The following is a 25,063-nucleotide window of genomic DNA, read 5'->3' as shown; positions in this document are numbered from 1 at the left end:
GTTTCATCATGCGAGTACTTGGCTACCTTGACGAACCACTTAATTCAGCTTGTCCGGCGTTTCCGATGGAGATTGATAGAGACTATCAAAAAGCATCTTGGTTCTTCTCAGTTATTTTTACTGGTTTGTCAAAATTTACCATACCCATTAAAATAGTCTGCATCATTTATTTGCGATTCGTATGAGTCGAGACCCTGTTTAGCTTGCAAAATTCAAGATAGATTTAACTCACTGATACTTGTTTCTCTTCTTTTAAACCCGTATTTATAGCATATTCATTACTATATAACACTTTATGAGTTGACTTTTTATTATATTGATATATTCACCACTATACTGAAAGGATGTATGTTACATACACCAAATCTTATCAAATTAGTGGTCAAAAGTCTAACAGTTTTCCATACGAACCCATTAAACTTAGTTTAATTGCTGCGTCTTTCTAGGCTAGAAGAAAGAGGTTACGGTCAAGGAACCTCGTTGAAAAGGTTGCTCCATAAGAGTGACTTCTTTGTTGAATTTCCAATGCTATAAAATAGGTCAGCCTTCGCATTTATTTGGTGGGGCAACCATCCTCTTTCGTATGTAAATAAGGGTGAATAACCAATATCTCTTCTCCTGTGAACCGGTTACGGACAGTACGGCAACTTAGTTAGTCACAATAGCGTTTACTCACACTTAAGAAGACTACACATGCTACACCGACCAAACAAAGTCGAGCGGACTGAACGGTGCAGGGGCTACTTTTCCCTCAATCGTTAAGGAGTCGATGAGCGAACATAAAGAACTGTTGCGTTCGCCATAGGGAAAGTATCTTCGGAATGTTTAACCCGCCTCGTCGTCAAAAGAAGTTAAAAGTGGTAAGTGATAGTTTGATTGGACCATCGTTGGGGTTCCGTTGGATTTATGTAGGACAGTAAACCTTTATGCAGGACAGAAACGCCACAAGGAGAAATAGAACAAGGTACAGTGCTGATATGAGACAGAAAAGATTGAGAAATGTTTCTAAACAATGAGCACTTTTTAATAATGGGAGTTCTGCCCGCCTTTCATTTACTGCATGCCTACGTAAGTTACATTTGTTGAGAGACAGATATGTACTCGAGTCGAGCTTCTTTCAACCATTGTCGTTTTCCACGCCCCTTGCACAATACTTTCAGTTGAGATTTGTGTATTGGGTACATGTATAATTATTTGTGCACTCGCTAGGTGAATTCTGCCTCACTAAGAGCGCTACAGAACCTCTCTTTCGTAGTCCCGAGTGTCCCGCATCTAAAATACTGTATAGTTGACATGAAAACAGAAAGAACGTTTATATCTTTATCTAGTTGGGAATCATACAAGTTATCATCGACCTGTTTCTACAAGCGCTGAAGTATACAAACTGTGGCAAGATGTAACTCAGAAAACATTCCTTTGCGCCTGTGCATTTGTTCTCTTTGTCACATACCCATGATGCATACGATGTTTGACAGCGTGCCTCGACTCATTTACCAGGAGTATAGTGTGCAAAACTTGTATGCGACGTCCTTAGGTCAAATGTTGCCAAACATTCTATGTAAAGTAATAATTGTTCGAATGTTTCAGCAAACCTGTTGTCAATTATACTGAAATTCTGGTCACTTTCAAGTAATGATGTGAGGTTTTCAAGATTACACCCCTTGCACATAAAATAAAAAAATATCATATGTGTGTTTCCGTAAACCCGATCCACCTGCCGACCCTTGACATGTTTTGCGCATTATCTTAATATTTTGAATAAATTCTTTAATTTTTTACTGTATTTTATGGGTCTCAGACAGCAAGAAATAAAAATAATATCATTGTCTGGCCTACACACCCTAATTTTTAGAGGCATGCTATCGGAAACACGCGTTATCTTTATTTGGCCTTAGCGGTTCTTGACTTAGGTCAAGGTAAATGTCTTAAAGAAACCTCGAATGCCGTGAGCTGTGTTTCTGTTCTCTTTATTGTCAATCAACTTGAATTACTCGGCGTGTCATCGTGCCCATGTCTTTATTTCAACGTCATGAACCTGCCTCTGGGAAATGACTTTTTTGCTTCAATGTTCGTGCCAATATGTCGATTGTTCAGCTCGTCAAGAGCGGCTCCACTTGTGTAATGTCTAATGTCATCGTCGTCCTTTCCTGTTTTGATCAATTAGATACATGATTGCGCATGTAGTTAGATAAAATCGTGTTTGAACGTTTGACAAATTTTAGTGAATTCCAAAACAGCTTAAATAAAACAACGTGCTTGGGTGTTTAGCAAAACATTTCTGGCGACTAACCATAATCACTGAAGAACTGAAGCTTGAGGACAGAACTTAGAAAGGCGTGTCGTCAACGTATTTGTATCTCGTGTAACGAATGTTTCTAGAGAATAATTTTCTGCTTTATATAAGTGAGTGAAAAAGTGATCTCAACACGATGGAAAGGAAACTGTCGGTCTCGAGACAGATAAACAAATACCATTTTTGTCTTGTTGGCAGCACGATTAAAAGATTTCATGAAGTTCTTATCGAGTTAGAAAAATTAATGAAAGCAAACAGTTGACCTCCCTTTCCAAAACTGTGCTAAAACCAATTATGATATATTTATTCACATATGAAAATGATTTGTGAATAATTGAGGTCAAACAGAAAATTTCAGACATGCAGGTCACGAATGCCACGAAATTCCAAGTAGATGCTTACCAGGCGTCACGAAAAAAGAAAAAAAAAAACATTTACCCATCTCCAATCGACCAAAACTACCTTTCTGCCGTTGAACTTTAGCCCCTCGCGAAACTTGACGATGTTTCACATGAAGAGAGACTTTCTGAATTTTAACCATTTGTCTGAGTTAACAGTCGGCTACTCTTATACCGTACAATGACGTACTCATTACTTTTCCACTAAGCAGAGAATCTGGCCAGGCGTTCAATATTGCAAAAATATTATTACTCGAACCTTGAAGGAGGAATGGTATATACTTAAGTGAAATTCTCATTGCGGTTATGCATAACAGAAATTGCTTTAAGTAAAACACCTGAAGTTACTCTGTGAAATTAAAGAGGCACTCCCACTTGGTAACATGTCCTCAAAAAAGTTAAAGTTTGAATTCCGGTGGCCCACCTGAATTCAGCTTCCGAACATAAAACGTTCGGCACTGGGGCCATTGTCAACTAAGCTATGGAGTACGGGTCTACGCTGACGCTGCTGTACGCCACAGCAGTACCACTCTCGTCGGTGAGCGGTCATGTCCCATGGGAGAAAGCCGAGTCCCACTGACTCGGCAAAAAAACCCCCGAAAAACAAAGTTTGCTGATTCCACCAGAATTCGCATAGGTGACTAGCAGAGATAGGTGCGGTTGATACATAGTATGCATAGTGGCCGCCGCGTGGTATGCGCGCATACCACACGCGGCGGCCGCTATGTATCGAACCATGCGTAACTGTGTGGCAGACGACAAAATATTGTCATCAGAGGCGACTAATATTTTACACGTAAAAACTGATATCTATGTGGTATTGTTTAAAAATTTAATACAACTGATTGAGAATAATGAAAACGACAAAAACTAAGGAGAAGTTTTAAAAAAGAATTACCAGAGGTAAAGGCATTGATAATGATGTATATAAAGTCATCGCAGTAGGAGGTAAATTAATTGCGTCATTCGAACGTTTTTGGACTTCTTAGAATATCGTAAATCAGCACAACAACACACTTTCGGGGGATTTCGGGTCATAACCAGAAACGATCGTAAAACTTCGGGATGTGAAAAATACGCTCAGGAAATGACATGTTTTTATCGATATCTCGCGAACTGCGCGGAGTCGCCATGTCAAATATCGACCGTTGGCATTAAAAAATGTGTTTTAAAAATGTTACCAAGTGGGAGAGCCTCTTTAAGATGCACTTTGTCATTTGAAACTGGAGTTTATGTCCGGAAAAAGGCGACATTTATTTCTTTATAGTACTCTAATTCGTAAAAAGCGGGACTCGAAATACGACATTCAACTAGTGATTAGTGTAGTATGCGCCTCGAAAGCGAAATACTTTTAACTTTTGCTCAAAATTTCCTCAATGAAACTTTCAATCATTCTCTTACCAAAACATCAGGAGTCACCGTGCAATTTTCGGTACGCGAGTCACATATTCCATATGCGATGTCCCGATATTTGAAATTCGAAATGGCTGCCATCTTTATGTTAACTTGATGGGGAAATTTTTGATTTTCGAAAAATTAGGACGGTGAAATCTTTCCTAACATCAAACTTTAAAATGAGGCCCAACAAGTGATAGACCAGAACAGAATTACTAAAACTTGAAAGAAAGCATACCTGTCCCCGAGGCGCGTTTTATCTTGAAATAACGATAAACCAATGTAAAATAATCTCGATTCAAGTCCTTGAACACTAGAGAAATGAATTTTCATTGAAAATGGTATTTCAAAAATTGAAACGTGAAAATTTCACACGAACTAGGAATTATATTCTTTCCAAGATTTTAGGTAAAAAAATGACAGTAAAGTATCCGGTGATTAGCATGTATTTGCATAAACTAAATTTTCTTTCTCAAAAAACTGCTTATCACACAAAAAACTTGAAGTTAATCTCACCATGCTTGTTTTACGCCAGAGTCAGAGTAGCCGTGTCAGTAAACGTATATCACAAGACGGTTAACAAATCCTTGAAAATTCACTGAATTTTTGAAATGAAAAACCGTTAAAGCGGGTAGAGCACACTGCTTGAACGCGACGCTAAAATCTCCCAGTGTTTCAGGGTATTAGGCCGAAAAAATTCACATCTTAGTTTCATCGAAGGCCAGCAATGAACTGAGAGTAGCGTTTCGGTGCCATAGTCCGATTAATTCGCTGTTCACTACTATTTAAATTGTATGTAATATAATTCCTGAATATTAACGGATGACGAATAAATATATGTGTAGAAGAATATCTTTCTAGTGAACGTTATCTGTAAGCTGCAGAGGGACGTCTCATAACGTATTCAAGGCGCTGGCACACTCAGTAAACTACAGGTCGTGTGTGTGCTTTTTAGGTAGCTAAATTCCATTATCTTTCTTCAATGTGATATCTGCGGCCTTTATACTTGATGATCCTGTTTTATGGGTTTGCATCCAGCAAGATCAGATTAAATGCAGGTATATTTAAGAAATGATTCAGTTGAAAATTGGCCATTTTTACCTTAAGCTCAGATATCTATAAACATGCAGAAAAGTCACCCAAGCGTTGGTTCACAGTTAGTAGCAACATATTTTATCACAACATTGGAATTAATTAGAAATAGCTTCTTTGAGGACTCGAAGTACCTCAAAGGACAAATAATGGGAGTGACTCCCCTATCGATGACATGAATATAATTAATTGCAGCCAAAATAAATGCGTATAATCGTTCTATCGTGGGAATGTTCGGGCAACTTTTCATGAAAGATCTTCAGCTGAGATTAAAAACACAAAGTAGGCGTGACATCGCTGCGCCCATTGTTTTTGTACATTTGACTATTGCTCTGTATGTCTCTATAGCACAACTACTGGCGATGCTTCGGCGTTGTAGCCTCTCGGTTCAGGCCCCGAGAACCGGTAGCCACCACGTCTATGAATATTCAGCTTGAACGAGGGAGACAAAACTAAAAAGAATGCTTCGGATAAGGCTGGCAGGAACGCGAAAAAATTTTCTCAACTTCATCCCTAATTCTACACTTGGCTTTTCTAAGTATTTCTCTGCACTCCTACCTGGTCAGTCCACAACGACTGGATTTACGGTAGTTGAGAACGGCGACACCAAACGGTGTGAGTTGAAACGGATACGAGCAAACTATTAAAAGTGTATCTAAAATACCAAAGTCACCAATTTTGGTCGAAAATGAAAAGAAATGTGTTGCGCCACACGATAATTTCGAGTATTTTAAGTCCCACAGTCCCTCAAACCACGACCATACATGAACGCGCTCGCTTATGTCCGTACGCTCTAAGCTGACATAGTATGGTATGCATTACACGTCAGCGACGACTGCTACGCTTGCAATCGTGTCGATCAGTACGACGGTATGACATGTATCAATGCTCTAGTTCAAGTGACTTGAATGACCACAAAACTGATGTTTTCTCCGTTGTTATGGACAGGGTTCCGGCATTCACAGGCGTAGAACATTTCGGCTAATGGGACATAACAATAAAACAAAAACTGACCAACTTCACCTGATTGTAAGCGCTAGCGTTCCCGGGGACAAGGATTGGCTCAGCCCGTATCCGGGCCCGTACCTCGATCCCAGCTTTGTAGTTAGCCGGCGGTTAACTGTGTTTATCCTTTATAGTCCGTGGGCTAGAGGGGGCCTACGTGCACCCCCCCCCCCACAGGATAACAAACTTGTATTTTTTTAGAAGCCTTGGGATCCCTAGAATACGAAATGGAATTTTAACAAAAAATATAGGGATGGATTACCTGTTATGGTCATGTTTTGAAGGGTACCGCAAAATCACCATTTTCCAACCCAAATGCATTTTCGTCAAATCTGTCTTCTTGTAAGTCATCTGCTGAGCTTATTTGTTAACATAACCTAACTTGTTTGGTATCATTTAAAAGGAAATTTATTCGTCTTTAAGATGACATATTGTACTATGCAAATCTTCTACAGTTTTGTGAAATATGACCAAAACTTACCCCATACCCCAAAATTTAACATTGCAAATTACAGTAAATCTCAAATTCAACCAATTTTTTAGCTTGGCATAATACAAAATGCAATGCTTTGAATGAAATCTGTTTTATTTGATACAGGGACATGTCAGAAATATGAAAGAGACTTTTAACAGAAAAAATATTGGGACTCTAAAGCTGTAACAGTCATATTTTGAAGGGTACCGCAAAATCACTGTGTTACAGATTTGCATGCATTTTTGTTAAACCTGTCTACCTATAAGTCATCTGCTGAACTTGTTTTTGAATACAACCTCATTTGTTAGATACCATTTGAAAGATAATTTACTAATATTTAAAATGAAATGTTGTACCATGCAATATCTAGTATATTTTTCATGATATATGACCAAAACTTACCCCATACCCCAAAGTTTACATTGAAAATTGCAGTCAAATCTAAAATCAAATTCTACAAATATTTTAGCTAGACACAAAAAATCTGGCCGTTTTTGCGATTAAATCTGTTTTATTTGGTACAGGGACATGTCAGAAATATGAAATAGACTTTGAACAGAAAAAATATTGGGACTCTACAGCTGTAACAGTCATATTTTGAAGGCTACCGCAAAACCACAGGCTTGCAGATTTGCGTGCATTTTTGTTATACTTGTGTTCATATATGTCATCTGCTGAGCTTGTTTTTGAATACAACCTCATTTGTTAGGTATCATTAGAAAGATAATTTACTAATCTATAAAATGACATATTGTAACATTCAATATCTTGTATAGTATTCATGATGTCTGACCAAAACGTTCCCCATACCCCAAAGTTTACATTGAAAATAGCCGTCAAAGCTAAAACCAAATTCTACAAATATTTTAGCTAGACACAAACAATCTGGCCGTTTTTGCTATTAAATCTGTTTTATTTGGTACAAGGACATGTCAGAAATATGAAATAGAATTTTAACAGAAACAATATTGGGATTCTACAGCTGTAACCGGCATATTCTGCGGGATACTGCAAAATCACAGCAGTGCAGACCCATATGCGATTTTGTTAATTTTGTCCCATTTTAGGTCATCTGCTGAGCTTATTTTATTACATAACCATGTTTATTTGGTATAATTGACAAGGTAATTTAGTAGTTTTTAAAATTACATATTGTTATATGCCATATCTCATATAGTATTCATTGAATATGACGAAAACTTACCACATACTACAAAGTTTATATCGAAAATTACTTTCGTTACTATCGTCAAAGTCTACCAATTTTCTAGCTAGACATTACAAATAAGGCAATGCTTCATATTAAATATTTTTATTTGCTACTGGGGAATGTCAGAAATATGAAATAGACTTTTAACAGAAAATACATTGGGACTCTACAGCTGTAACAGTCATTTTTGAAGGGTATCGCAAAATCACAGTATTGTCAACTCGCATGCTTTTTTATTTAATCTGTCTTCTATATACTTCTGAATACTATACAAGATATTGCATGTTACAATACGTCATTTTATAATTTAGTTAATCATCTTTCTAATGATACCTAACAAATGAGGTTGTATTCAAAAACAAGCTCAGCAGATGACTTATAACAAGACAGATATAACAAAAATGCATGCAAATCTGCAACACTGTGGTTTCGCGGTAGCCTTCCAAATATGACTGTTACAGCTGTAGAGTCCCAATATTTTTTCTGTTCAAAGTCTATTTAATATTTCTGACATGTCCCTGTACCACATGAAATAGATTCAATAGCAAAAACGGAAAGATTTTTTGTGTCTAGGTTAAAAAATGGTAGAATTTGATTTTAGCTATGACTGCAATTTTCAATGTAAACTTTGGGGTATGGGGTAAGTTTTGGTCATATATCATGAATACTGTACAAGATATTGCATGTTACAATATGTCATTTTATAGATTAGTTAATCATCTTTCTAATGATACCTAACAAATGAGGTTGTATTCAAAAACAAGCTCAGCAGATGACATATATGAACACAAGTTTAACAAAAATGCATGCTAATCTGCAACACTGTGGTTTCGCGGTAGCCTTCCAAATATGACTGTTACAGCTGTAGAGTCCCAATATTTTTTCTGTTCAAAGTCTATTTGATATTTCTGACATGTCCCTGTACCACATAAAATAGATTCAACGCAAAAACGGCCGGATTTTTTGTGTCTAGCTAAACAATTTGTAGAATTTGATTTTAGATTTGACTGCAATTTTCAATGTAAACTTTGGGGTATGGGGTAAGGTTTGGTCATATAATATGAAAAATGTACTAGATATTGCATGGTACAATATTTCATTTTAAAGATTAGTAAATTCTAATGATACCTAACAAATGAGGTTGTATTCAAAAACAAGCTCAGCAGATGACTTATAAAAAGATAAATTTAACAAAAATGCATTCAAATCTGTAACACTGTGATTTTGCGGGACCCTTCAAAATATGACTGTTACAGCCTTATAGAGTCCCAATATTTTTTCTGTTAAAAATCTCTTTCATATTTCTGACATCCCTGTATCAAATAAAACAGATTTCATTCAAAGCATTGCATTTTGTATTATGCCAAGCTAAAAAAATTGGTAGAATTTGAGATTTACTGTAATTTGCAACGTTAAATTTTGGGGTATGGGGTAAGTTTTGGTCAAAATTCCATGTCGTATTCTAGGGATCCCAAGGCTTCTGAAAAATACAGGTTTGTTATCCTGTAGGGGGGTGCACGTAGACCCCCTCTAGCCCACGGCCCTATTATCTATATGTAAGCCTTAAGTACTATATCTATGTGAGATATGTATGTGGTCCAATTTTGATATATTGTAGTCTAATTTTGATATGCTGACTTATTCACTATATTAAATCACAGACAAACAGACAAATTCTCTCATGCCGACTAGCCCGTGTAACGCCGGGAACACACGGAGGCTGTACGCAACTCACGGCTATGTTAAACATTGCCGACCAACTTCAAGAATCATGTCTCAATTTTTTCCATTCTCCTCCGATAAACCCGAGACAATTTTACTGACAGTATTACACTATTACAAACCAGTCTTGTTATGAGGGACTTATACACAGTCACTAAAGTTTTAGATTTCATAACCAAAATCCAGATCTCTCCGTTCAAGTGACGAAGTTTCTCTTAAAATTCAAACAACAAGACTCAAATAATGATGATCATTCTTTCTCATATGTCGCCGTAGTTGCGACCTTAGCTCTTGTACATTGCGACTGAAAAACTTTTTTTCCGTTTCACGACACGGAGTTTGCCGTTGCAATCCATATTCGTCCGGGAAAAACGAGAGCTACGACTGTACAGATACATGCCGCTGCTGTCTTGTGGAATAGACTTTCTAGTCATATTCCTTCAGCGTCAAACACCTGCTTCTTTGAGAAAGCATAGTCATGCAACACTATGTAAAGCGCCAGTAAAAATCCACTTTATGCTTTGTCTAGAAAACTTAGGTGATTGTGCTCAGCTCACGTCTGAAGTTGTACTGAAAATAGCGTTCAGGACCCGATAAACAAAAGGTTACACTTGGTGGGGGTGTTCGTGATAAGTGGAACGGCGTTTCTGTCCTATCACTGACCATGCTTGGCGTCAAATTTAAAATTCATTGTTATCATTCAGTACATATTGACACACACACACACACACACACTGACTCATTAAGCTGGCAAAAGCTATCGCAGAAATTTGTATAGCAAAAAGCTGTCATGCAAGCATAGATGATTTCTCTTAGAAACGGCAATTTGTTTTTATCCTTAAGGATTATTACAACTATAGTAACGAAAGGTGGACAGTCGCGTATACATTAAATTCACTTTTTGTACATAGCACACACGTTTTGTAGGTAACGTTTTAGCTACAAAGAACTGACCCTTCTGAGTATTTTGATAGAACACGAGTAGATTGCCTAATGACATGAAAAATATTTCTGTGCGTACTTCATTTGTATAGTTCTCCCTACTTCGCTCACGAATTTCTTACATACATACATACATACATACATACATACATACATACATACATACATATACCTACATACCGTCGTTGCTCAAGCTCGTCCTTAGCTCCTCTCCTTTTATTTTTATTTGGAACTCTCTTTCCTTAGGCATAAAACGTTCATCTTTGAGAGAGCATTTTAATCATCACTCAGATCGTTACGAGCCTTGTTTAATTTTTAATATTTGGCGCTATATTAAATTGTTTGAGAGATAGACAATATCGTACAGCCTCAATGTAGGCTTAATAATCGACCTGGCAACATTACTCGCGAACAGGGGATAGGAGTATTAAAGATTACATCGGATGAAAAGTTTGTTTGACCTTCGGATTCTTAAGGCTTGACGATGAAAGTTTGGGTGATTGTTATTTATTTGCCGATATTAAGGCATTATGGATAAGTAGATACACGTTGAAAGGTTTAAAACAATTGAAATTCGATATTTAAGGAAGTGAAACATGATACGTAGGTTTCAAAGGAATGAAGGCGACGCACAGTATTGTAGATTTCCCATAATTCATTGTGATTTGTATCCTCAGAGATTCCGCAAGGAAGTCTACTAGGTCTCCAATGTGTAGACAAATTCTTAGACTAGTTGAAAAAATTCTGAAACCAAACTTCTAAGGACACCGTTCTTCTCAATTTTCATTTTAAATGATTTTGAAAGTAATGCAAGATTGACAGAGGAGATAGCATTTTTGTAAAAAATTTTCCACTGATTGTGTCTTCAGCCGTACAGAATAATGTAATGGAAATTAGGGAGACTAGTTGCACCTGTTTTTGAAACAAAAGGATGTTGATTTTTTTCAATGGAAATGACAAAAGAAATTTGAATTCTAAGTTTTCTTAGACAATGACGCCTTTAGTTCGTCATAACTTGCTGCCTAAAAGTATGGCATTTGTAGTAGCTACAGAACGTGACTTCCATGGTTGTTCAATGGTTACCTGAAAACTTTCACTGAAATATCATAACATACTTTTACTAGATATTATGTATCATTTATTCTGATGCTGCACATTATTGCTTGCACGCAGAACTGAAAAAGTAGTAGGAAAAGTAACCTTCAAGGATACAAATCAAAGTGAGTTGTGGGTAATTTATTGTACTGTGCGACGGACAGAAAGAAAAGTAATGTGTAGCCTAATGTAATGTAAGCAAAATGTAAAGTAGTATTGGTTGTGAAAACCGATAATCTGGTACATTTCTGAAACAGAATAATTATCTGCTGTCTTGAGATGGTAGTCAGTCAATAGAGACATTGTCCTAAACTAACTTCATAATTTCTCTGTGACTTTCTTTAGCTTATTTATCACTTTGCCAACATTTACTTTTGAGTATTCGGTCATCAAAATATTGTTATTCCTCTTTCAGAGAGCACTCACTACTGTGGACATGCGTCGCACCATATCGACCAGATCTTTGACAACATTGTTACTCGTCCTTGTGGGATTTGTCAATTGTATTCTTCTTTTTGTGATTGTCGGCATTTATACAGATCATGCAGGATATTATGTGGAAGTAAGAAGAACACATGACAGCAATATGCCTTGGATAATCGCTGAAACCGGCGGTAGAGAAATGTTTCGTGCTAACGCCATCAACGTTGAGCAAACTATAGGTTTACCTCTAGCAGTGAATGTAACGACATATCGGAGAAAAACATCGCCTACAAAAAATGCTACGAAGGCAATTGATTTTCAAGTTAAAGTTGATGTTAACGACATAGTTAATTCAAGTTTGGGACGAGATGTGAAGAAACGTAATAATCAAACTTTCAATAGTTCCGATATATTGATTGGCAGAAATAAAACCCTGTCATTAAATAACGTGGAAATAGCAAAGAACGATAGTAAAAAAGAAGAATGGCTTATGGATATTTTTCAAAGCATCCGAAAAAATTGGACTTTCAACGAGAAGGAAGCTAAAAATCTCAGGTATATTATCATAACTTATCAATTTTATTATTGTTATATTGTTTATGTAGACCACTGCCTGCGTAGGTATGTATGTAATATTTAATTCAATGTTTCACATTCCACTGAAAGGTAGTAGTGTTATGTATAGATGTGCAAGTGCAAATGTCATTTTGTTGGTATCAATTATATTTAATTAAATAATTGATATACCACTGAAAGCTGATAATTTGATGTATAGATGTGCCAGTGCATAAATCCTTTAAGGAGGTCATTGAATCATCTTAAGTGAACAAAAATTAAACTCCGAGAAAACATAAATACTATTTGTATACTTATGAAAAAAGGTTTTCACGATGGGACAGCCACAGCTATAAACTTGGAATTGAAGATAGTCAACAAACGTCATAAGGCTACAAAATCCCACTCTGTTACAACTGTAATCACGAAGAGATTGTGTGTACGTGAAGGGATTACAACACGCATATGCCCCAGACGAACGTTGAATGAATATCCTAAGAGCATAACATCAAAGTGATTAATGTTACGTTGTGAAAATACACGTGGTATATTTACAGTTTGTGTTGTTCTAGCTCAGTTAGTGAGAGCTGTAGAAATGGCAGTTTTGCGCGGTGGCCCTTAATGGTCAAAAGAAGATCGGCCCAAGGGATAGCATCTTGACCTCTACCACAAGTGGCGCCGTACATTTACGAATATTAATAGTCAGAAAATATTTATTACTTTGTAATTCTTTCTTTCCTTTGGAGGGAGGGCTGGCGATGTGTTGCGAACTGTGCATTGCAACAGCAAATATACCCTTCTCATGCAGCATTTTCCATCCATGAACAGCAGATCAAGCTAAGTTGCTTTCAACATGAAACGAACTTAAGACTCTGAGCGTATATTTCGGCATGGTCGACTGAAGCAAGATACAGCAGTACTGTGTCGTTTGGGTTTTGTTTTATTTTCTACTAGTGAAATAGCAGTTTATATTTTCGTCATTATCTTCAAGAATTTAAAGGAGTATGGCCCGTTGTAATCGTCTTTTTCACACTTTCTCAGAGTATCAAACAACAACGATAAAATTCCCACACGAAGGTGGGCGTTCATTCTTGAATGTAGCAAGCTCATGTCGAACACACATTTTATCGCATTTACGTTTTATGCTTAAAAAAATTATTTATCTTTCTGCAAGGTCAACATCAACAAAGTCGTTCCTTCGCACATAGCCTTTTACAAAACAGCATCGGTGTTCGTTTTACAAGCAATCTTGTATGTCGCCCGAGTCTAAATGGTAGTCCATCCCTCCTTGTGATCGTTTTGCAGTGTATTATTTTAGTGAAAAAGTATTCTCTGATCATAACTGAAAGGAATGTCGAAATGTATTTTTAAGAGATGGCTTCTACTCTATAATTGATATTGGGAATAACCAGTCGGGGTATACATGTTTCTGAAGATCCTACACTTGAATGCCGGTGTATACTAATAGTGGCAAGTTTTTAATTCGTGATTGAATTAGCTGACCGTCTGAGAGAGCACTTTGCCATCAAGCAAATCCCAATACATTTAATATTCATTTGCAGTACGTAACGTCTAATAATAAATAGGTTCGATCAGTGAACAGAGCTTTGGTCTAGATTAATCGTCATCGCAAGTCATCAACACTTCAGATAAGCTTATGTGGAAACGGATTTTTTATTTTCCTTACAGTCAGTCGTATATTGCGACCATCACTCACTTCATTTAGTGTAGTTTTACAATCAGAAATTGTCATTACTCTTGAATTTCCGCTGTACGTTTTATTGCCACCGTTATAATAATATTTTATGATGTCTTGTTCTCCAAATAATGCAGATCACTTCTGGAGAAAAAATGTCAAACAAAGAAAATGTTCCTCACAACACAACAGAATACACCGCTTAACTCAAGTCTGAAATATGAAGCCGAAAGAACTACTAAAATTGAAGTGACTGCAGCTCTGCACAAACGGTTTCCAAAAGTATGTTCGAGACTGTTGTATAGTTCATTAATATACAATCTACATTCAGTGTATTTCTGCTGCGAGTCTTGTAGTGATCAATGTGCGTTCATAAGAGGAATGTTGGTCTTATGTAAAGGGCTGTACTAGCTTTACTGGAACAATCAATATTAAGTAGAAGAAACTTTTTTTCAAAAAATCTCACACGTGTGTATTTATTGATCCATCTCTCTTCGTGGACGTTTGTGTGGATTTGCTTGCAGGCATACGGTTTCTGTTTGTGATGCTCAGTTTAAAGAAAATGAATGATACATTGTGGCATTCTATATAGTCGGGGTTGTGTTGAAAAGCATTGTACATAACTTGTGTATTATATAGTGAGACACTTCTGCTTAAATATGAATTAATATTCCTGGTTTCTTTGATTTGTACTCTCTGGTTTTTTCAGACAATGCCGTATATCAGTGAATCGTTCAATAAATGCAGCATTGTTGGTAGCAGTGGAATACTTTTGAACTCGACATGCGGCCAGTCAATAGACTCATCAGACTTTGTAGTAAGGTGAGTCTTTATTCTCACAAGTTCCGTATCTTAAAAAAGAAATACGGAGTTTTAAGACTATTCAAATGAACAGGTCTTGATTTGAGACGGAGTATCAAGATTGCAGACAGCTTTTGTGCTTTAGTCACAAATGAAACTCAAATTTGTGCATTCGATTTCAGATTTAATCTTGCTCACGTACAAAAGTTTGCTAAAGACGTCGGCTCTAGGACGGACCTCGTTACCTGTAATCCCGGGATATTAAAAACAATGTAAGTGTTCGTCCCTACAGGACTAGTTAAGAGTATTTAGTAATTATCTAAATTTTGTGTAAACAGGTTCATAGTCGCCATCCCTGCCGGCCGGACATGAAAAGATCAAGAACGTTAAATTGCGTTTGTGAGCACACCGTACAAACAGTAATATACTACCCGTTACACGAAAGCGGAGCGTTTCGACTGTTTGCAACAGTCGTTTCTTTTGTACGAAGTGAGTGTAAAAATATCAACTTTTGTTTTGGTTGTTTTGACGATTAGCGGTAAGCCATTAATACATATATTGTAACATTTTACTCCGTGCTTTGCTGTCAATCAAGTCGTTTCACACCAACATAACAAATTCTCACTATCGCCTTTATTACACGCTGAAAAACACTTTCGTCCCACTAGTCCAATGAAAATTCCGTTCGTCGACGTGATAACCTAGTCACGTGGCTTAACAAAAATATCGTTACACGGATGACAAAAGTGCTAAATTTGCTTCATATGTTCGCAAATACGTCTAGATCAAAATTATCTATTGCTCCAAAAATTTGGGCCACCGGAAAGGCTCAAAGACGTCATAAATTCAAGATGGCCGCCACTATAGTGCTTAGAAAATGTTAAAATACGGCTAATTTTCAATATTTTGTGAATAAAATAACACAAACATCCCAAATTACAAATTCAACATACAATTGATGCAAATCGTTTATTATGATGACGTCATCGAGCCAAAATGGCCAACCAAATTCAAAATATCCCCACAACATCGTCTGATAATGTTCAAATACTGTTAATTAAGCCTGTTTCCAGCATTTTAGTGCATGACCTAAAATTAACACTCCAAATTACAGACAAAACAAATAATTGATGCAAATTAATTATTGTGATGACGTCATGAAACCAAAATGGCAACCGAAAATTAAAAACTGGCCTATTATGAAGTTCACTTTGTACAATAGCCCATTTACATAGCAAAATGATAGTTTAAAGGTAATGTACAATTTGTCTTGATGATCCATAAACACAAATTAAATGATAAATGCACCAAAACTTAGTCAATAAGCTCAACACAAGTTACAAACTATTAACAATGGCTCTGTCTGAAAAATTGAATCAATGTAAAGGAAATGAAGCAACTTTACGCATCGGTTCTACCTTTGAAAGTGTTTCGATATAGTGAACAGATCAATAGTAGTGTGATTTCATGATAACGAAGAACATGGCGAGAAACGGTGAATAAATCATGCTTTGGCCCTGGTCATGTGACTATGGTCCCCGAAAAAAGGCTTTATGTTTCTGATTTTGGTCTTTCGCTTCCTTTATTTAAGAAGCCGTTTTCGTTTGTCGATTTTTTTTGTCTTGATGAGTGGTGACATACACATAGTTTTGTGCTACAATAATTCTCTTTTTGGAGGATGTGCTGGCCTAAAAATGACCGTTTCGTCAGGGTTTTATGAACAAAAAAAAGACATTTTTTTCCTTTTGAAGTTACCTCACCTTGCTTGTTGGCAGCTTTCGTGAATTTTATGAAAAGCGTATTTGCCTTTCATTTTTGTTCCGTTTTGCTGTTTGGAAATAAAAACGATAAATCAATGCCAGGAAGAACATAAACAGAAATGGAAAATTAAACAAAAACAAGAACTCAGAAAGATTCTCAGATTCATCAAAAATCTCGCAAATCAAACCTTAACAAATGTTAAAATCAAAGCATTAAGCAAAGGCTTAAAATTTGTTCCCACTCCGAAGTGCCCATAAAGAAAAATTGTCGTGTGAGATATCAACAAATTTATTCGCATCATAAGATTATGCAATATCATGAGAAACAAACAAGCAATGTGACTCAGACATATGTTCTAAGATAAGTCCATGTTCGACACTACTAACAGCGGAAAACCCAAAATTGTAAAACTGTCTCGAAGCAACTTAGATGATAGAGGAAATTTTATTCGCAACCTACATCAGAAAGAACAACTCTAGCAGACAAGTGTGGTCCGAACAATTTGTCTAAAACAAACAAATCACAATAAAACCCATCAATAAAGGAAGAGGCAAAGCAATTGTGAATACGACAAATGACATTAAAGAAAGTTATACACAGCTGGCAACATTAAGGTGACACTTGGTGAAATTAGCTATACAATAGAAATTGTATATGGAATCATTTATCTGCGACAAGATCATTGACGAGATGATTTACAGTTTTCCCATTCCCACAAGTAGTATAATTTGTACACTAAGATGGTATTTCCTGCCAAAAATACATAGAACCCAAACAGAAGGAACAATCACTGTCTAACATCTCAACAGAAAAGGCTGCTCGAGCCCAATAAACCAAATCTCGGAATTTCTAGACTTTGTCATAAAACCAATCGTGCAAAGACGACTTACATATGTCAGGGACACAAAACTTCATTAACTAGTTAGAATCAATAAAATACAAGCAAACTCTATTCCGGTAACATCAGACGTGGTATGGATGTAGAAAAACATGCAAAAATTGAAGCCATAAATGCAGCGATCATAGCGTTGGACTCTTAAACAGTAACAGCCTATACCAAAATACCACCAACAACGTACTTGAAAGCCTTACTGTCGATTATTCTGAAACACAACATATTTTAATTCAACTGGCAAGAATACAACTAAATTTATTGATGCAGCATGGGCTCACCAGAAATAGCTGATATCACATACCGTGAAACGGAGAAAGTTATATTAAATCCCCAATCCGGTAAATTATTCGTAGGGAAATTTAAAGTTTGACATTTTAATGATTTACACAGGAAAAGAACATCAACTTCTACCATTCACAGCATTTGTCGAGGAGTGAAACACCTTGTACGTTACGTTCAACTTGGGAATTCATATTTGATCGTTCTTCAAATGCCAGAGACGCAATCGAGAGAGATGGCTGGACTGTAAAACCTACACAAAACCATCTGACGATAATTATCTGCCACCAACCTTCGAATGCTTCATTAAAGGTGCATTACTCAGATATGTTCGCACATGCAACAACAATATGGACTTCATAAAAAAGGTCAATTTCACAACCTCATCAAAACAAGCCTAATCAAACAATGTGATAAGAAACTGGAACATAATAAAGGGCGATTAAACGCTGGTCACAGTTTTCCATAAAATCTATAATAACGTATAAAAGAAAGCAAAACATACAAGATATCCTCCTTCAAGCAAAATTCAGACACAAGGAGAGTATTTGAGTGGTCTGAGCAACAATTCACGCAACAATCAGACCACAATGATAATGATCTTAGCATCTCTCTTTGATGAGTAATGGCTACCATCAAACTAAGCATGTGGGAATACAAAACCTTTTAAGTGACTGAAGAAGGGACCCCACTTTGGCCCGAAACGCCGCTAGGAGGAATCACCAACATAAAATCTTTGTTCTGGGACCAAGGTCACATTACCAGGGTCAAAGCACTATCGAGTCAGTTTCTTGCCAAGTTTCCCTAATAACGAAACCACATTGATCTAATCACTATACCGCATCACAAACAAAGGTAGATTCAATGTGTGAATTTGCCTTCATTTCCTTTGATATAGATTCGATTTTCCAAACACAGACCATTGTTTCATAATAAATAATCTCATAAGAGTTTGTTACTTGTGTTGAACGTATTGGCTAACTTTTGGTACATTTATCTTTTATCTTTAGTTTATGGAATATTAATACAATTTGTACATTACCTTTAAACTCTCATTTTGTCACGTAAATGGGTAATTGTACCAAGCATAGTTAACTTCATAATCGGTCATTTTGTAACTTTCGATTGCCATTTTGGTTTTACGACGTCATCTCAATAACTAATTTGCATCAAATGTATATTTTATCTGTAATTTAGGGTCTTAATTTCAGTTCAGGCGATAAAATGCTGACACTAGTACAGAAATTTGCGAGAAATGGAGACTTTCTCACTTTTTGCGAGAACTAAGCGAGAATACATAACTTTCTCGCAATAACTTAGCGAGAATTTAATTTTCTCGCAATCAGCTGGCGAGAACTGTGTTTTCTCTCTGCGAGAAACAGAATTCTCGCAATCAATCAGCGAGAAATTTGTTTTCTGTTTCTGCATCTGCTAGAAATTGTATTCTTCTGTGTAAGCATTTCACAAAAATTTCACAATTTCTCACAGATGCATAGCAATAAATAACATACATGCCAAGTACTGCCGCCAGGAAGTGTCCGGTTTCAAACCGCTTCAACCCCCATCACGGGGAACCCGATTAATTGACATGCATTTATGCATGGATTAGCCATGACGTGTTCATTTTCTATGCATATATGCAGAGCGTAAGCTGTCACTCAAGACAGTGATTGTTTACTTTGGTGACAAAAGAAGTCAAGTATCAGTGTCAATCCTTGAGTGAAACAAATAATCCAAATCTTTCGTATGTGAAAAAGTGAAAGAGGCTCCCCACCTAACTATCCAAAATGTTTTTTTGTGTCGAGTTTGTGTTTGATTCGTTTCGAAAATGTGTTCCTACATTCTTATCCGATTGTTTGTGTTAATGAAATGTTTGTTTCGCTTCGGATATTTGTAGGGAAGTTTGGATTAGTTTGTACGGTAATGTTTTGCTTGTGTGGGGAAAGCTTATGGCGAGACGCAGCCGGGCCTATGGTGTCACAATGTTGATAGAGTGGCCCTTTGAGGCTTGTGTTTCGAAACCTGAGTGTGGTTTCTCATCAGTCGCACTGTAGATTCTTTCCTTAGTTTGTGTTTGTGAAAATTTATTTTAATGCATTTTAGTGGTCTTGCTCTTCGAGTAGCGAGGCAAGTATATTAATGTTTGGGTCTCGTTGTGAGTCCGTATGGTGGTTCGGTTTGTTTGTTCTATGTTTCTTTACTTTTGTAAGTTTTGTATAGACTAGTGTGTCTTTTAGATTTTTTGCGGCGGTTTGTGAACTTTTAGGCAATAAGTCCCACTGCGGGGTACGGATTTTTATGTTTTTTTGGATCAAGATACTTATAAGTATCATGGTCGATGTGTTTCTTGTCGTACATTTTGTTAAACAGTTCGTGTACTTTTACTGTTTGTTCTGTGTCGTCACTGTCTAGTTGAGTATAATACTGAGTGTTGCGTAATTGCTTTTCGCATTCGTGTACGTAATCTTTTGTGTTGACAATGACAATACCCCGACCCTTGTCGAAGGGTTTTTATGGTAATTTGTCTATTGTTCGCAAGCTGGTTTACCGCGATTCTTTGGGCACGCGACATTTCTTGTTTCCTTGTTTGAAAGGATATCTCTAGAAGTGCAAGTTCAGCAGCTTCAGATAGCTTTCAAGTTCTGTGTTCTTTGTTGTTCGGGGAGTTCAGCTTGATATGTCCTTGAATGGGTGTTGTTGCGATTGTTTGTGTGTCATGATGTAGCGCAGTCTCACTTTGCGACCATATTTGTTGAAATCCTAAAGCAGTGTCGGAATGAATTTTAGGCCTTTGCCAGCTATTATTTCGGTGTTTGTTAGTTTGAGCGATGGAAGGTTCTTGATGAATTTCGTGTTGTTATCTGCTTTTTCTTTGGAAGATGGCTGTTTTATTTCCACGGCTATTTTGTCTGTTACGGTGTTTTATCATTTGGTTTTTGTTTTTTTAATGTTGTATTTCTTTTTTGTTGTGTTAACGATTTTTGTTAATTCTTATACAGCATAAACGTTGAACTCGGGAATTCGCTGTCACAGAGAATAATGGAATAAAAACTACAATTTTACCGTCGTTCGGTCGACTGAAGTAGCAGTTGGTGTTTATACAAAGAGTACAAAAGAGCGTCATGGATCTGGAGCCCGCTTTTGTTCATCAGCTAATGCCAATTAACGAGGACCGTTTAGCACCTCATCGAAGTTCTCCTCCCACTAATCCAGGGAAACCGTACTTGATAGTCCTACGTCATCAGCTAACGCCTCATTATGCTGATTTTATGTCATACATTTGAATACATAACGAGCCTGCGAAACCGGACAATTCCAGGCGGCATGTTTTCTCATGTAGTTCTCACTGATTGACAGCGAGAATTCAATTTCTCGCAGATGCATGCGAGGAAGCACAGTTCTCGCAGCTTGATCGCGAGAAAGTGTATATTCTCGCTTCCTTCTCGCAATACAGCGAGAAAGTATCCATTTCCCGAAAATTTCTCGCAATTTTCTGTACTAGTGTGAAAGCAGGCTTGATTAACAGAGATTTAACATTTTTAGACAATTTTAAGGCGGACATTTTGAATTTGGTCGGCCATTTTGGCTTGATGACGTCATCATAATAATTGGTTTGCGTCAGTTTAATGTTTTATCTATAATTGCGAATGTTTGTGTCAGTTTATTTAAAAGATTATAGAAAACTGGCCGAATAAACGGTATTTACCATTTTTAAGCAATATAATGGCGGCCATTTTGAATTTATGTCGTCATCGAGCATTTCCCGTGGCCAAAATGTTTGGAGCAATAGCTAATTTTGATCTACACATATATGTGAACCTCAGTAGCATACTTGAAACTTTTGTCATCCGTGTAACGATCTTGCTGTTTTTTGTTGCTAAGCTACCTGACTTACCTCTCTAGTTGCTGTTTCATGGCTTTTTACGTGATTGACGGGTCTCTTGATTCTCCAGGAACATGATGTCATTTTCAAACTGAAGTTTCCGACGGTCTGACTTGTTTCTTCACGGCAGTGCAAGTTCCATTTTCTACATAAGCGATCCCATATCCTTTTTGCACTGTACCTGGAAAACTTGAATCTTTTGGCGGTATCCTAAATCACGCCTCTCGGCACATTACTAGTAAATTTGTCGCCAACATTTTGTCTGATGTGCTTCGCAACTTGAAGGAGGTTACCTAGATCTTCCCTGACAGGCTTCCGGCTTGAACGGTATTCCCTACCAAGCAAATATACCTGCAACATTCAGTCGGAGTATGTGCAAATGTGTTTGTTTGAACTCAGCGTTTTGATAGAAACTGTCATTGTAGCAACTTTTGTCGCAGCTCACTGCGCTATTCGTCAAAACAACTAACACTTTGATACTTTTACACTCACTGCGACTGAATTTATGATTATTGCAAATAGTCGAAACGCTCCGCTTTCGTGTTACGGGTAATAAATTAGGAAAGTAAACACGCTGGTGTTCTTGATCGTTTGTGGACATGAATGCTAGCGCTCTAGCTACAAGTGCACCGAGGTCTCCTATACATATTCATTACTTATTAAACCATATCATGCGCTAGCCACCAATGAATCACGCCAATGTTCAAGAATAAATAAATACATTTAATAATTCTTTGTAGGTATGAGAGTGTATCAAGGAAAGGAAGTAAGCGCTTCACAGCTTTCATGGCGAGAGAGTATCCAAAAGCAACATTACTTTTGCCAGCTTTTACGTATCACTTCACCTCGAAACTCTCCTTTAAAGCGCAGGACGCGCTGAAAGGCCAACATCTCAACGTCGTCTATTTACACCCCCTTCACCACACGTTGGTAAAAAGGTTCTGGAAAAGTCAGAAAGTTCATGAAGTACGAGTAAGTACAGGTAAGATTCGCGATCGCAAGACCATGACAATGACACACGATATCGTGTCACACGTACGTGCCAGCATTGCAGGCTGCCAATTATCACTTGGCTAGATAATACTCCTTTGTCACATCTCCAGAAACAAAAACATGACTATGTCTTTTTTCGTAATGAATTATTTACTTTTGGATACTCGGACATGAGAGTCAGGCATCTCCGAAATAATTACCTAATCACTTTCTGTTTATTTAAGCAAGTTCATGCTTTTCCACTGTGGTTTTAAAGAAGTATCGACTAGTCTCCGTTTTGAAAAAACTGACGGTCGGCTGCTTGTTTGTTTGCTAAGGGCACACGATTAATTTTAGATTTCTAGATATTTACACGACAAAATATTAATCAAAATTGCCCATCTCTCCGTATCACAGACTTCCGAGTCTGTTTGCACAGTCTGGACATGGATTCTTTGCACGCTGGAGGCCATTCGACATGATATACATATATCCCCTGAGACAAGTATCAAGAATGATGCAAGCGAAATTAAAAACCCGCTGACATTATCCAATATCTTTTTTTCAAAACAATTACTTTATTTTAATTGATCACACTTAATTTATAACAAAAAACTTTCTCGATCTCTTTTTAGGATTACTACTCTTTACTTCTATGATGAGTTTTTGTAAAGAGGTTCATCTCTATGGTTACTGGCCTTTCGAGGAAGATCCGGACGGCAATCCTCTACTTTATCATTACTTCGATGAAAAGGCGATCATGTTATCAGACAGGAAGTTAAAGAGACAATTCCATAATATGCCTGAAGAGTTCGATAAATACCGTACTTGGCATAACAAAGGCGCCATACGATTGCATGTGGGACAGTGTACCGTGCCGCCATAAGCATAATCGACAAGCTTCAGTTCCGTCGTTACACTTTTTAATAGATAAGTTATTATTTGAAAATAAAAAGGAAACTTTGATGTCCTTATCCACAAATATTCCCTTCTTCTGAACAATTTTGAAGAGGGTCGTGATTATCAAACACCGGTGTGCACAGATAAGTTTCATTCCACCACGACACATGCAAATGTTTCAATGGTAAAAATAGGGGTACTAATTTACTGTTGAGCGATATATTTTAGCTCATCTGAACGGAGCACTGATGTTTCCCAAGTCGATCTGCTAACACTTTCCTAAACATTTAAAATTTTTAACCTCCTGCAAATAAGATATGCGGCAAAATTTTTCCTTGACATTTCCTTGCCCTTTATTTAAGTCAATAATTTTATCACAGTTTCCTAACCACCCAAAGGCCATTCAGAGATAATACTCATGTTTATACGGTGCATTTTGTCAACATTACTGTTTATATGACATCACCTTCATTTCCCCCGATTATTGACTTTATTTTAGATATTGAAGTGACAAATACCTTTTTTATTGCACTCTGTTATACTTCCACTAGAGCTAAAATAAATTGGTAAAATCAACCGTGAACTGATACATTGAATGTCTATGCTCTTGCGTTTCTTAAAGGATAAAGTGCGTGGTCATTATGGTATTGAAAATACTGTCCTCACTACACTCTATCAAATTTGGCATATGAATTGGCTATAGTAAGGTTAATTTTTTGTGCAGGTTTTTTTAGTGATCTAGTGATCATATCCGAGGAATATTATTTCTGTTATCAGGCCTATCTAAAAATAACTGCAATAAATTTGTTCTTACGCAGACATACATTGCATATAATGAAGTTTATGTTTGCTGAAGTTCCTGTTTACGGGCGTTGCACACGGATCATGACTTAACTGATACAATCTGAACGAATAATGTAGTAGTAAGCTCACGTTATTACGCCTTGTGCGCATAAACATCGAATTATGTGTATGAGCAGGCGCCACTCATAATGTATACGAAGAAGTCAACACCACGCTAGACATCGCGACGAATCCTCCATATCTCAATGAAAAATTAATGGAATAACATGAAAATTCAAAAATCGTCGTACAGGAGGAACTTTTGCTGCCATTTTTCGATTGGTATAGTCACAAACTTATGATGTCAAAATCGCCGTACACAAAACACAGACGCCTTGTGATTGCAGCACTGTCTAACCAATACTGTTAAAATAATATAAATTTTCGCTTTGAATTATTCCAATCACTTTAAGAATTTCCGACTTAGA

The 25,063-nt window shown here is 37.0% G+C and overlaps 1 protein-coding gene across 1 annotated transcript; it reads left to right on the top strand.

The window, feature by feature from the left end:
* Positions 1-622: 622 nt before the first annotated feature.
* On the top strand, positions 623-24,388 carry LOC139115830 (alpha-2,8-sialyltransferase 8E-like). Its single transcript, XM_070678209.1, has 7 exons — positions 623-860; positions 12,043-12,605; positions 14,439-14,583; positions 15,011-15,123; positions 15,285-15,374; positions 22,661-22,902; positions 23,528-24,388. The coding sequence occupies exons 1-7, from the start codon at positions 822-824 to the stop codon at positions 23,776-23,778; spliced, it is 1,443 nt and encodes a 480-aa protein (XP_070534310.1). The 5' UTR covers positions 623-821; the 3' UTR covers positions 23,779-24,388.
* The last annotated feature ends 675 nt before the right edge of the window (positions 24,389-25,063 follow it).

Source organism: Ptychodera flava, chromosome 17 (genome assembly GCF_041260155.1).
Source record: "Ptychodera flava strain L36383 chromosome 17, AS_Pfla_20210202, whole genome shotgun sequence".
Taxonomy (NCBI): domain Eukaryota; kingdom Metazoa; phylum Hemichordata; class Enteropneusta; family Ptychoderidae; genus Ptychodera; species Ptychodera flava.
This window is presented reverse-complemented; position numbering and strand designations above follow the sequence as displayed.